The sequence below is a fragment of the Thermobia domestica genome, chromosome 16 (assembly GCF_964235325.1).
Source record: "Thermobia domestica chromosome 16, izTheDome1.hap1.1, whole genome shotgun sequence".
In the NCBI taxonomy this organism is placed as follows: domain Eukaryota; kingdom Metazoa; phylum Arthropoda; class Insecta; order Zygentoma; family Lepismatidae; genus Thermobia; species Thermobia domestica.
The window spans coordinates 63,407,247-63,421,721 of record NC_137469.1 but is presented as its reverse complement, the minus strand read 5'-3'; the positions used below and the strand labels follow the sequence as shown (position 1 = coordinate 63,421,721).

The window sequence follows — 14,475 nt, the reverse complement described above, 5'->3', positions numbered from 1 at the left end:
GTCCCAAACTTATGTCCGTTCAAGTACTGCGTAAAGACATTCGATTTACCCAAAGATTTTAGGTCAAATGCATGATCAATATCGCTATGAGACAGTTAAAAATAATGAAAACGTAAAAGTAAACAAAAAGAGCATGTCTGATTAGTATCAGAGTTTTTTATTTAGCAGCAAAGATTGGAACATAGAAGACAGAAAAGGTAGCAAGTTAATGAAGATCAACCACACTGAACTGCTGAATTTGATTGTAAGATTATTAGAAAGCTCCAAGCCATTTATTGAACGCAACTACGTTTGCTAAAACTTCCAGTAGATTTCAAATTGACTTAAGCAGCTCTGTAGCAAAGGAAATGTTTAACGAAATAACGCATGAAATTTTGAGTTCCCCCTTTATTGCAATATTACTTCATGAAATAACAGGCGTAGTAACTTTGGACAGTGTTACAGGTGGAAAAATGATTTTCATGATTTACAGATTTTACAGAAAATAGATCAGCTGCAGTATTGACTGGGCATAACGTCCCATGATCATGTCATTTAGACTAAAGAAGATAAATGATTATGAAAGAATTCGTAGAAAGATAATGTGCGAGAAAACGGAAGAACCTCGAGAAACCCCATGACCTGATATTTTCCATTTTAAACGCATGTTAATATTAGCTTGTGTTTGACAATGCTGAAGGATGTATTATTATTCATGGCCTGTTCCCCGATCGGAAGTAGCACCACGCGCCACTGCCTGCAACATCTATTTAAATCCAAACCTGTGACTCCCTTCGAAACCGTCCGGAGGTAAGCCATTTTCCAAGATGACGGCTTGAGCACTTTTATTATTGGAAAAACCATGAATCAGAAAGCTCGTGTTCCTACAAACTCCAGTGGATATATGATTTTTTCTCTAAAATTTCGTATGACTGGCTTAAGGAGGAAGTACGAAGCAACTGTGTTATAGATTCGTTCAAATTCCAGGTCTGTAGAAATCCTTCCACGGAAAATGGAACAACTTGTCAAATTATTCTTTAGCAAATTCTTCTAAAGAAGAAACTCGGCAGTACGAATATCTTCACATCGAATAGAATCGTCGGTAGCGTCCTGGCACTTTTTAAATTTGGTACGTACACCAACTTTGCTACAATAAATGTGAAACTACCACCTGAATTAGTCACGTAACAACAGTGTAACTGTAACTTCTAACTTGTATAGACGAATGTTACTTTAGAAAACTGTTTCATTAATTGTTTGAATCTTTGAATTATGACTTACATTAATATTATTTTTCTTTCTCCTTTTAGTATCTATGGAAAATCACGGATCGGTGATTACCCACTTGTTGTCCCAGCTAAAAATAGGCATGGATCTTACAAAAGTTGTTCTTCCTACGTTCATTTTAGAGAAGAGATCGTTACTTGAGATGTATGCTGACTATTTTGCGCATCCAGATATTTTTGTTAGGTAAGTTCTTGGTGTCCATTTTTATTTGTTTGTTTGTTGATTCCTATTCTGACGTAAAATATTAATGGAAATGATCCAATTTCTAGTTTACAGCCTTCGTAAATAAAGACACACAAGCATTAGTCTTAGGTATGAGGATTTTGGACGGTAACATACAGTAAGTGCTAAGCGGTGATGATTTCAGATCCTTCCCTTGGAGAATGTGAGCACATTGGGGATGGAAAGTAGTGCGACACAAATACTGGAATTCCAGATTGAGAACGATATTAGTTTAGACCCCGAGGGGAAATGTAGTATCTCCATGGGGATCCTGAAACCGTCACTGGTGCTAAGGACTACTATGAGTGAACTTTTACATACTTCAGCTATCATCTTTAATGTGACATAAATACCCAGAGTAGGTGTTGAACTGTGCCATAAATCTTAGCATTTGAGAGAACATTCGTATTTCTCTCTATAGAAATTTAATGTTCATGTAGATTATCGTGTTATTATCTACAACTTTTCATGTGTGAAATATATTGGTCTGACAAAAGTGTTTGGTACATTCTGCAGAGCCAAGCAGTTTTCATGAATTGATGTATGGAAATGAAATGAAATCTTTCAGTTTCACATTCCAGGTTTATGCCCTGTAGGTTAAAGGAGACAGATGATAAATGAAGTAACTGGTAGAATGAGTACGCGGGGTGAAATTTGAAAATATATAGAAAACTCATGGACACGTTGACCACCACAAACTCACATGGCCTGAGACCGAACCATGACCCCTTCGCACCAGAGATGAGTACTCTACTACTGAGCCACCGTGCCTCTTAATATGGAATCCTAAGACATAATTCCTTTCATGTCTGAAGTAGGAAAGCTCCTTCACATTCACTAGTCTGTTTGGAGTTTTAATATTCCTTTTTAACATCAGACCTAGATGAGATTTGGACCTATACTTTATCGTCGAAAACTGACCCATTTGCTTCCACCACAAATTGAGTCTCCTGAACCTACTGCATGAAAGCGAAAAGATGGGGCTCCCTTTTCTTTCAGAGTTTTTGTTCCACACGTTTGTGAATCTTGTACTGCTATTACAGATACGGCAGCTGAAATTATTTCTGCTCAGAGTAATGCATAACATTAGAGAACTTTACATGAATGTGTTCATAATAACAGTGGACACCTGACACCAAGGTTATTCGAATTTTTCCCATCCCAAAAATCCAAAGGTTTTCTTTTGGGTAAAACCCACAATAAAACCAAAAAACTTTACCTGTAAAAATGTACTGCAAAACATGTGTTGAAACAATAACTTTAATGTACGACTATATATAGATTAGATAAATAGATATAATTGCCTTGCTGAGTCGTGTCTCTCAGTCCATGTCTGGTTTCAGGATTTGCTTAAAATGTGTATTTATCAAGAGATTAATATCAGAACATATCATTTTTTTTAAAAGTTTGGAAATCACGCATAACAAATTTCGTTTGCTCTTAATTAAATTCGCTTTTACGTGTGTTCAACTGTAATCTAATATATATAAATGAAAGAGACTATGTTTGTGACGTAATAACTCTTGACCCACCCGACCTATCTCGATCAAATCTTCAACAGAGATGAGGTTCGGGCGTGAGAAGTTTTTTTTTTTTTTATCATTTCACTTTGTCGGTACCTACAACGTATGGGAGGGAGAGAGATTTAAAAATGATCGAAAAAATTACCGATATTAGTGTCGAATCCATAGTTTTCGAGGTCGCTGAGATGTACAGCGACACTTTTGATGCCGTTTAAAACCAAATCCACTCCTTTATGTACAAGGTGAAACGTATTCTCCCCGTGTGAAGAACCTGCTAGCCTATTATATAAAAATGGAACGGAACTTGTTTGTGATCGTTTCATGGGAAAACGGCTATCCGTTTGATATGAATTAACTCACATACCTCGAATTGGATTTTTATCATGTTACTTTGATTAAAAGCGTATTCTAAGGGAGAGGAGCTGGAGTCAAAATGTATGCGAAAAATTCAGTATCTCACGAATTATCTGTCAAGTTAGGAAGATGAAACTCGGTATATAAGCTACTCATTAAAAGTGAGTGCATACATGTCCCAGGGTTTTTGAAAATTTTCGTTTTAAGAGGGCATTTTCTATAATTCCTTTCTTCATATTGAAAGCGATATTGTCTGTTGTTTGTGTTGCATCGTGGGAAACGGTTTAACGGTTTGAAATGAATTTTGGAATACAGTTAGTACCTGCCTTGAGCTATGTTTTTGGTATGTTGTTTTTGGTACGTTTCATGGGAAAACGGCTATCCGTTTGATATGAATTAACTCACATACCTCGAATTGGATTTTTATCATGTTACTTTGATTAAAAGCGTATTCTAAGGGAGAGGAGCTGGAGTCAAAATGTATGCGAAAAATTCAGTATCTCACGAATTATCTGTCAAGTTAGGAAGATGAAACTCGGTATATAAGCTACTCATTAAAAGTGAGTGCATACATGTCCCAGGGTTTTTGAAAATTTTCGTTTTAAGAGGGCATTTTCTATAATTCCTTTCTTCATATTGAAAGCGATATTGTCTGTTGTTTGTGTTGCATCGTGGGAAACGGTTTAACGGTTTGAAATGAATTTTGGAATACAGTTAGTACCTGCCTTGAGCTATGTTTTTGGTATGTTGCTTTGATTAAAAGGCGCATCCTAAATGAGTAGAGAGGTTTCCAAATTTCAGACAAAAATACCGTACTTCAAGTTAGGAAGGTGAAATTCTGTATATAAAATCTCATGAAAATTAAAGAGAAACGTCTTTGCCCGTTTTCGAAAATTTGACTTTTAAGGCGAGAATTTATACAATTTTTCTTCAAATTTAAATCGACGTTGCCTGTTGATGATCATGCCCCGTGGAAATGGTTGAACAGTTTGTGATGGGTTTTTGAACTTGGTTTCTACCTTAAACTGGGATTTCACCATTTAACTTTGATTAAAGAACGTATTCTAAAGGGGAGCAGGGTTCAAAATTTAGGCCAAAAATATAATATTTTACTATTGCATTTTCATTGATACCTGTATCTATGAGGGAGAAGAGGCTCAAATATTTTCCATAAACATGATTATCCCTGTGTAAAGACTGAACATTTCAGCTAGTCTGGAATGAAAAGCAATGCGACTAAATGTCCTTTGTTTTTGTAGTATCGCATATTAGGACAAACAAATAATAAAATGTCCTCCATGTGTCAGTTAATTATAAATCGAAAATGCTTCATTTAAAAAAGAAATTACTAAGGACATACCTCTAACTTCTCAATACTAACGGCAAGCAGATCGGGAAACTTCCGAATTATTCTTGCTTATATGGTGGAGTATGTGACGTATAGTACTATTATCACATGTTACGATGGCTTTTAATCATAAAATCTATTGTGGGAAAGCAAATTGGCAACTGGAAATATATATATATGTTTCCTATTTTATTTTATATATATGGTAGGTGACTCCACCGACAAACTTTGGGAGGTGGTTCCTTATATGAAATGAAAGAAAAAAAGTTCTAATAAACATGGGAGGATAAACGTCTCCTTTCAGAGTTATGAACCGCCGAAAATTCGAAAATTCACGTTTCGAAACGCTCTGCCTTAGAAACTACAGGACCGATTCCAAGCGGTTTAAGGAATTACAAAGGAACTAGTATGCGAACTATCTAAATATCCATGTTTTACTATCCTCCGTTATCGTCGAAACGAACTGTAAAAAAAGAAATTGAGGTATAGAGATACTCCTTTAAGTACTAATAACGCGTTCGTTTCGCCGATTATTAGTACTTAACCGAACGCGTTATTAGTACTTAAAGGAGTATCTCTATACCTCAATTTCTTTTTTACAGTTCGTTTCGCCGATTATTAGTACTTAACCGAACGCGTTATTAGTACTTAAAGGAGTATCTCTATACCTCAATTTCTTTTTTACAGTTCGTTTCGCCGATTATTAGTACTTAACCGAACGTGTTATTAGTACTTAAAGGAGTATCTCTATACCTCAATTTCTTTTTTACAGTTCGTTTCGCCGATAACGGAGGATGGTAAAACATGGATATTTAGATAGTTCGCATACTAGTTCCTTTGTAATTCCTTAAACCGCTTGGAATCGGTCCTGTAGTTTCTAAGGCAGAGCGTTTCGAAACGTGAATTTTCGAATTTTCGGTGGTTCATAACTCTGAAAGGAGACGTTTATCCTCCCATGTTTATTAGAACTTTTTTCTTTCATTTCATATAAGGAATCACCTCGCAAAGTTTGTCGGAGAAGTAACCTACCACCCTGTATATTATATAATAATTCTCACTTCTTTGTTACTGTACAAAATTGTCTATTTCAGTCTTTCTAGAAATCAAAATATAAGTGAGTGTCAATGGTGCAATGTGTGCCCCACGAAACGCGGATGGGGCTTCAAGAATTCCCTTTGTGCAACATTTCTTTTTGTTTTTTGTTTGTTTAATTATCATTACTAATGTCTCACGATTATGCACCGAGGATAGAGGAGACTGTGATGATGAGGTGGATGATAATGGTGGCGTGACGAAAGTGGGAGGAAACGAGAGAACCCCGAGAAAACCCATGCGTACAGTGTTTATGATTTGTTTCTATCACTTCTGGTTTGAATATCGCCTTCATCAGGGAACTCGATTCCGAACTTTTGACCCTCTTACATCCTGATCAAATTTGGTGTGATCCATCAAAGCAGTTCTTGAGATTTTTTTGCCTCCCGGTTGAAAACAGAGTAAATAAATAAAGAAGTTTTGGAAAACCAAACTCCTTAATAAATGAACTGCTCTTGTTACAAAACTGTTTGGAACTCCCAGTAAGAGTATTTTACTGAAATACTTTGAGATATAGTACAATAAATTTACTTTTTAACCCAAAAGAGTGATTTTAATATAAAACCTGTCATCTTTAGTTGTATACTTGTCCGCTGTATAATTGGTTCATATATTTGGTGCTCAAACAAATAGATAGATATAGGTATAGATGTAGATATAAATATAGTTATATATTGATACTGAAGGCATCTATCCTAACGAAGGCTAAAAGATCAAGAAGAGTAAGTAAAGGGTGGTAAGTGAAAATCTCTAAAGAATTCAAACTATAATTGAAACAGTTCCCTGTTCTGATAGGTTGTCAAACAGATTGTGTTAAGTTTATTGAGAAAGCTGCAATATACTATTTTTGGTCTTTAATGACCACCGTGTAAACAATTTAAATATATTGGAAATCACGTCTTTTTTATTTCACAAAATTATGTTTTATTTTCTATCTCCCTGACACCACAGCCTGTCAAATGACTTTTAATTGAGTGAATAATAGTCACATAGGCTCTTAACGACACTATTTTTATATTTCTGAGTAGGACTTCCTTATCTCATAATTCAAGTATTTTTTTTTTTTTTTTCTTATTTGCTTCATGATTTTAAATAAACGCCGAAATTCTATGCGCTCCCTACCCTACCCAGGGAGGCTAAGCCTCGTTGCCAGCATTTTTCAGCATATCCTGAAAACTTCCAGTTGTTTGTTTAGATAAATATTGCAACGATAACGTTTATGTATATTTAGTATTAGGGCAACTAGGACAATAGCCGGTATTTTATGATAACAATTCTTGTGGTCAGACTTGTTTAAACTTGTTTTATTTATGCTGTAAAAGATATAATTGAGAAAGCCATAGTTGATTGAAGTGTATTTTTAATTTCTGGGAAATGAATGATAAGTATTAAGAAAATACAAAGTTTAAAAGTAACAAAAATAGTTTAATTTATTGAAATAAGTATCATGGTAAGTTTTGGTGATTATTACAGTAATTTTAAACAAACTGGGACCGCAATATTTAATTATATATGTGTGTTACAATATATTTTCCAAATAAGTGCACAAAACATTCTTATAGTATATGTCGTTACAAGAAAAAAAAAAGAAAAAGGTGGTTGTGTGAGGAGGAATAGAAACTAATCTGAAATATTTCTGTCACATTATTTCCGTGAGAGAAGTTTGTTTATATATATATATACTTGACCCTCTATTATTTGTGAAGGTTTCTTTATTTACTTAACAATGGTTCCGTGCTTCATTAAAGGAGAGATGAATTTAGTCAATTTTTTATTTCAAAAAATCAAGTATTTTGTCGGAAGAATTTTCAGACGCTGTTAAAATCACATTAAACTGTGCTAATTGGTCAATGTACGAGAGTGATTCTGAAAGTAATGCCTCTAAGTTGATACCTTTATTTGTGTCACAGATAGCACCAATACAGGTATCAGTAGAAGCTTGCAATGTCAACTACAAATAGTTGCATCTCTTTTCAACATAGTCCCCATTACGGGTAAAACATTTGCGCCAACGCAAAACAAGGCTTTTCATCCCGTCGGGGAAGAATTCTGGTGGCCTCTAGCGACACCATTGCCGAACTGCTATTTCCACCTCCGCGTCACAACTGTAGCATTGGCCTTCAAGGTGCCTTTTAAGTTTGGGGAAGAACCAAAAGTCGCAGGGCGCAAGATCCGACTATAGGCAGGATGAGGCAGAATATCAACACTTTGCCAGCAGATGGGATAAGTTTGAATTTTTTTGGGCGGAGAATAGGACATGTGGCGGTACTCCATCGACTCAGGCTTCGTTTCTGGGTCGTACAGACATCCACGACTCTTTGCCGGCGATGAATGTTCCTGGGCACACAACCTTCCGCAGTCGGAAATTCAGTGACAGCCTGCTGTTTCAACCGGACGTCACCACTGGATGCCATGGTGCTCCATTACTCTGGAACGAGAAGAGATAGGAAAGGAAAACAGGTAATATTCCATATCTTAAACATCAGTGCATTAATGATAAACAGTTTAGAATGTTTGCAATACTATTGGCCAAGTAGTGGGTTTGGAGGTATTACTTTCTGAATCACCCTCGTATTTGAAATACTTTCCATGGTCCCTTTAGAAAAACTTGTCTTATATAATGGCATTTATGTATTTACAAACTATGAATGTAAGATAAATTCAGGTTAGCCGCGCCAGAAATTTTCTCGGTGCCCCCGGTCTTATGGGTTTAGTACACGCTAACAATTTAACTTCACAGGAAGACATTCACCTTCGATAATGTCTTCCGTTCTAATATTCTCATGCATATATAAGGACTTCTAGACTAGTATTAATTGAAGCTCGCATAATTTGTTTTGATTTTCTAAATTGACTAGCTTCTGTATTTTTACAGTATTGCTGATTTTACTGATCCTAAGGATCGAATAGTACAAGTCTTGAGGTGGTACCTATCATCTTATCATGCTGGTCGCAAAAGCGAAGTAGCCAAGAAACCTTATAATCCCATATTGGGAGAAATCTTTCGCTGCCATTGGGATGTTGTTCCTGATACAAAATGCAATAGTGATAAATCTGAGTTGGTTACAGATGGCCCAATACCATGGTGCAGTCGTGATCAACTTACTTTCATAGCAGAACAAGTATCTCACCATCCTCCAAGTAAGTACCTTTTAATATCTTATATAGATTGGTAACTACTGTATTTTGTATTTACTTTCGATTGTCAGTTTTTTCCTTTCTTTTTTTTAAAGTGGAGAAAACAACTCTAAATTACGACTGTTTTTCCGTTTCATCATCGTTACGTGTTATCTATAGATTTGAAACTGTAAAATTAACTTCAATATATATATATATATATATATATATATATATATATATAGAGAGAGAGAGAGAGAGAGAGAGAGCGTGTGTGTGTGTGTGTGTGGAAGGGGGGGGTCATCATGTAAAGGATATAATTTTCACGTTACAGAAACAATGTTGAAATTGGTCGTTTCATCCTGGATTCACTGGCACAGAAAAAAAGAAAAAGGATGCAGGCACTAGTACAGGACTGTACGTGCCTTCGTATATACTGCCCTGTTATAAGTAAACACCCGTAAGGTAACATGCTTTTGCAGAAACACCGAATAAATTCTTACGAACATGACTTAGGTGGTGATGTAGGCATACTTGTACAATACAAGTTGCATCATGGCGTGCAGATGTGGCTCTAAGATGACGGCATTTCTCCCAGGTCAGATATTTCGGCATTGTATGAATGATGGAAGTCAGCGCGCTATCAGTACTGTATTATATGTACTGTTAGCAACATTTCAGATTATAGTGCAGTTCAAACAGGACGAAAAGACTACCTAGAACTAAGATCATGTCAAACAGAATAAACGTCACGCCCGAAATGTGCGGTCGTCCATAGTGCGAAGATCCATGCTTCCAAATCTGCGAATGACCGCAGCCGACGTAAACAGATCAACACAAACCATCCAGCTACATTTACGAGGGAAAAAAAAAAAAGCCTCTACGCACAAAATTAGAAATGAGAGAAAGACATAATGGGGCCATCATCACGTGCAACGAACCACAATACCTTTGGAATCATATTGCGTTCTCCTGTCAAAGCCAATTTTGCCAATGCCTTGATAGTGGTCGACATTAGTTGTGAAAGCGATTAACAGACCACAGTTTCACACATAATGATAAAATACAGCGGCATGAATCCAATTTACAAACGTGGTTGTAAACCTTTATTTTCTTCTTTTTTTGTGATGTGTACATCAATGTGAAATACATCAAAGTATTGCAAGATGGATTGCTATCTTTCTTTGAAACAGGTGAAGTATCACGGGACTCGATGAAATTAATGGAAGATAGGATATCGTATAGATAGGGCAAAGCTGACCATCAGCTTCAGAAAGGTAAAATGAGGTTCAAACTCTGCCGTGACCTGGACAATCCCCGGACATGAGTCTTGTAGAAACTGTTTGTCATCTTCTGCAACCAAAATTGCACAAACGCCTACACAAACCCGCAAACAACAGTTATTTGAAGCATTTTGTGACGATGTAAATCACGTGTCACAAGGAGTCATCAATGAATTATAATCCACGTAAGGTTTTAGCTTTGTGTTCCTCCAAATGAAAGCCCATCAAGTACTAACTTCAGAAATAATTCCATCTGTGCACTGGTACGTAACAATGGCCACAGGCTTATTTTTTCGTGTATGTTTTACTTATGTCAGGGCAGTGCAGAGACCTATCAACAACATCATGTAATAAGTCGGAACGAAATTTAAAGCTTTTAGGGAATTCTTTACGAAGTTAGGTTTTTTTGTTTTTTATATATAATTTCGCTCCATATACTTTCAAATAAAAATAAATTTTCTAGTGAATGAAAATAAACTGCAATCTGTTAAGAATTGGTTATCACAATTTTGTTTGTGTTTCACGGAACACTGTGTCAATAATGATTCTACAATGTACATTTCAACATTAGTTTCTCGTATTAAATTTCAGGAAAGGTAGTTTGGTGATGATATTTCGTTTGTACGAATATTGTGAAAATGGGCTTTAGCGATTTAGACATATATAATTATATTGCTAGTGTTCTTACAATGTGGCATTATTAATTTATGTCTCGAAATATCAAACAAAAATAGTATTGTTACTTTAAGTTTCATTCTCACAGTGTTCTTGAAAGTGGGAGTAGGGATTTTGTACATATTTCATGAATTATTTCATTAGTTACCTGGTCGTTGTCATTTACCTTGGGGAAATTCAGAAAGATTAGTTCTTAAAATTATAATTACATTTAGAAAGACCAAACTCCGCTTATTGAGAGTTTGAAGAATTACATGCCGAGGCTGAATAAAAAGTAATGACAACAATGTTGTAATTTGTATCTGGTTTTATGCACACAAGAGGCTTTATGCCTTAAGTGTAATCGCCTCGTATTTCTATAACCTTCTGCCATATGTATGGAAGGCATGTACACCGTCAACGCGCCAATCTTCGTCGATATCCCGCAGGACCGCCATATGACACGTATGAGAGTTTCTCTTGTGTCGTAGTGCTTCTCGCGATATGGTTCCGTCATTCTGGCGAAGAGGTCGTCACGAAGTCCTTGAAAATATTGTGACTTCACTTCAGTTTTGATCCACGCACGTTATTCGTCTTTGCGAAACATGTTATGGCGCTTCTACTCCCCTCTTCCACTTTACGGCACTGTTGCTTTTGACTGAGTAACACAGTCGTTACCACTCACCACACTTCATCGCCTCACAATACTTTATCAGCTACGGAATTCTTGTAGTGCTGAGAAACAACCCTCTGATATGAGAGCAGTGTTGTCACTACTTTGCATCCAACCTCTGTAATTTGCTAGTTATTAGTGACAATTGTTAATCTCGTAACTGGGTTTTACCAAGTTCTTCCTAAGTTAGTATCCATATTAAAGTAGTTAATTTCCTTGACCCCTTAAATGAGTTTCCCCCAAATCCATTTCTAAAAGAATTTTCTCACAATCAGGAATCCATTAGATAATTTTCTCGTGTCCGGAAACGGTAACTTCACTTTATTTCCAAAAATTGTTCACTCTATCTCCCCCCCCCCCCCCGCCAAAAAAAAAAGTTAGACATCCTGGAAACAATTTGTCCTACAATTGCCCCAAGACCATGGTTAATCGCTTTGAGCGAACCCTTAAAATGATTTTTATTCAGTCCAATTGCCAAGATAGTTAGGCGCGACTACAGAAAGTATTCAGTTTCATTTCTAAGACGCAAGAAACAATTGAAAGGTTTGTTTGGATAATAGTTTATGTAGCATTTTTGCTTTCCAGCGTCAATAGGGGGAAAAAAAAAGAAAAGAAACATGGTAATCGTGAAAAGCAAATCGAATTTGAGATTTCAACGGATTTACCCGGTTCATATTCCGTAATACCGAAAAAGTTGTTTTCAATGACTGTTCGTCCCATTCGAAAACTAAAAGAAGTTTGCTCCGAAATTTCAGATTTGTACGTAAGATTTGATCCCAATCCGCCCTTCAGCTATTGATATCACATTGAATCATTCTACACGATAATACTTGGTGCTCTGGCCTAGATTCAAATATTTGTCAGATTGACAAACGTAGACTGGCTCCGTATTTTTCGATGTGCGTCCTTACAATTTTAACCTCTCCGCGAAAATAAAAGAACATTCAGAGTTGTTGTTTTCAGATCAGGAACAATGATACATCCTCAAAGTCGGAAGAGTGTAAAACAAGGTGGTACCGTATATATGCATCAAGCTACACTGAATTAGAGTAAGAATTACTCGGTTTGTCAATGAATTGGTTGATTACATATATTTTTTTCATTATTCAGTTCGTTTGAAATGTTTTTTATTGGTGTTATACGTTAATATATATATATATATATATATATATATATATATATATATATATATATATATATATATATAAGAATTATATATCAAACAATGTTTTCTCTTATTTTCGTACTTCTCTTTTCAGTTTCAGCATTTTATGCTGAGCACTACAATAAACGTATAAGTTTTTGTGCCCACGTGTGGACGAAATCAAAATTCTTCGGATTATCGGTTGGAGTTCATAACATCGGACAAGGTTGTGTGTCGGTGCTAGATTATGACGAGGAATATATAGTTACGTTTCCGAATGGGTATGGCAGGTGAGTAAATGTGAATTAAAATTTGTGATGCAAAGCTCTAAATCAAAGTTTTGAATGTTTTCATAAAATCAGTTATTTCACTTGAGTGTGAAATAAAAGTAACATTGTTTGACTACCTTTAAATTTCAACATATTTAAAAGATTTCTTAATTTAAATTTGTAATGGGAAAAATTTAATAAAATGAAATTTTATATGGTATGATACAGAGTGTCCGATCAGATCTCCCTAATTTGAATTAATTACAGCGAACGAAGTACGACGAATTGTGAAATAACTCTTCTGTTGCAAAACGAGATTTTGAAATTTTGTTTTCATGACTTGAGGTTGTTCGTTTGCACACTACGCAGCGCTTTGGTCGCATAAATGACGACTGTTCAATAATGCGTGCAGGCAGTTGTGTAGTATGCTGAAGGAAAATCTGTAATCTGAATCCGCTAGACCTCCTCCTCTGGAGTTAGGTCAAGAATCGTATGTTTGCGACTGCAGTGACAAACCCTCCAGAGTTAAATCTGAATCCGTGAAATGATTGCAATAGGAACAAGGGACATGTTGGAAATAAGGTGGCAAAGAGTTAAATACAGATTAAATATTGTTCGTGCTACCAAGGGGCTATATGTACAGGTGTATTAGTGTATGGGAAAATAAAATTTATGAGTTTTTCAAAAAACTTTTACGAAACACTCTGTAATGTTCCAGATTTTGTTATATATTTATTTATTTCTTATTAAATCTTCTCATATTTATCTATTAAGTTGGTACTGTAGCAAAAATCAATTTTGTCTAGCAAAATAACTTCTGTTTGCGAATATTTTATAACGAAATTCTACTTTAATGTGCCAAAACGTAAGCTGATTTCTGTCAGAGGAATGAAGGCATAAGTGTTAAATGTTACGTATCAAACATAACTATTAAGAATTGACTTCTTGTAAACATTTGCAAACAATTAGTTTTGCCATATTCATAAAAGCTTAGACTTTGTATTAAGAGTATGACATAGCTTATTTTATTTGTTACGAGTGACTTGTAAAGTTGCTTAATAAGTGAAAATTAAGTGGGTAAGAGTCATTGGTTAATAACAATAGTAATTTATGATTAAGAACAAAGTTATTCACCCAGAAGAAAATGTATATCTTTGCAGTACGCATTATTGACATTTTTTTAACGTTGAACAATTACGTGAGCATTTTTGCAAAAAATAGAGATAAATGTCTTACTATATTCTTAAAAAGTTTTTCACATTTTACCAAAAACGCTTACACAATTTAAACCCTGGTTATGTTGTTCAACATATCTTCTATTTGTGACGAACACATTTTCCTGTATTATGCTCAAACAGAAAATACTTTTTATTTTCTGTCTTTGGTAATAAGAATAGTAATGAGGTGTTAAAAGTAATGTCGTATTATATAAATGAAATTAAAATTGTTACCTTTAATTTACGTCGAGTATATTGTTTACCAAATTTTCGACCACTGTTTCTTTCCTGTGGTCTTAACCAGGGTGTAAAT

The 14,475-nt window shown here is 35.4% G+C and overlaps 1 protein-coding gene across 4 annotated transcripts in view; it reads left to right on the top strand.

The window, feature by feature from the left end:
• Positions 1-14,475, top strand: part of LOC145673107 (oxysterol-binding protein-related protein 9) — a 443,064-nt gene that overhangs the window by 407,112 nt on the left and 21,477 nt on the right. For all 4 annotated transcript variants that reach the window (XR_014128719.1, XM_081742477.1, XM_081742478.1 and 1 more), the window contains 3 exons: positions 1,290-1,449; positions 8,681-8,946; positions 12,792-12,966. Coding sequence is in view for 3 of the 4 variants with exons in the window: in XM_081742477.1 (XP_081598603.1) it covers positions 1,290-1,449; positions 8,681-8,946; positions 12,792-12,966 (601 nt within the window). In the remaining variant the exon portion in view is untranslated. The remainder of the gene's footprint in view (positions 1-1,289; positions 1,450-8,680; positions 8,947-12,791; positions 12,967-14,475) is intronic.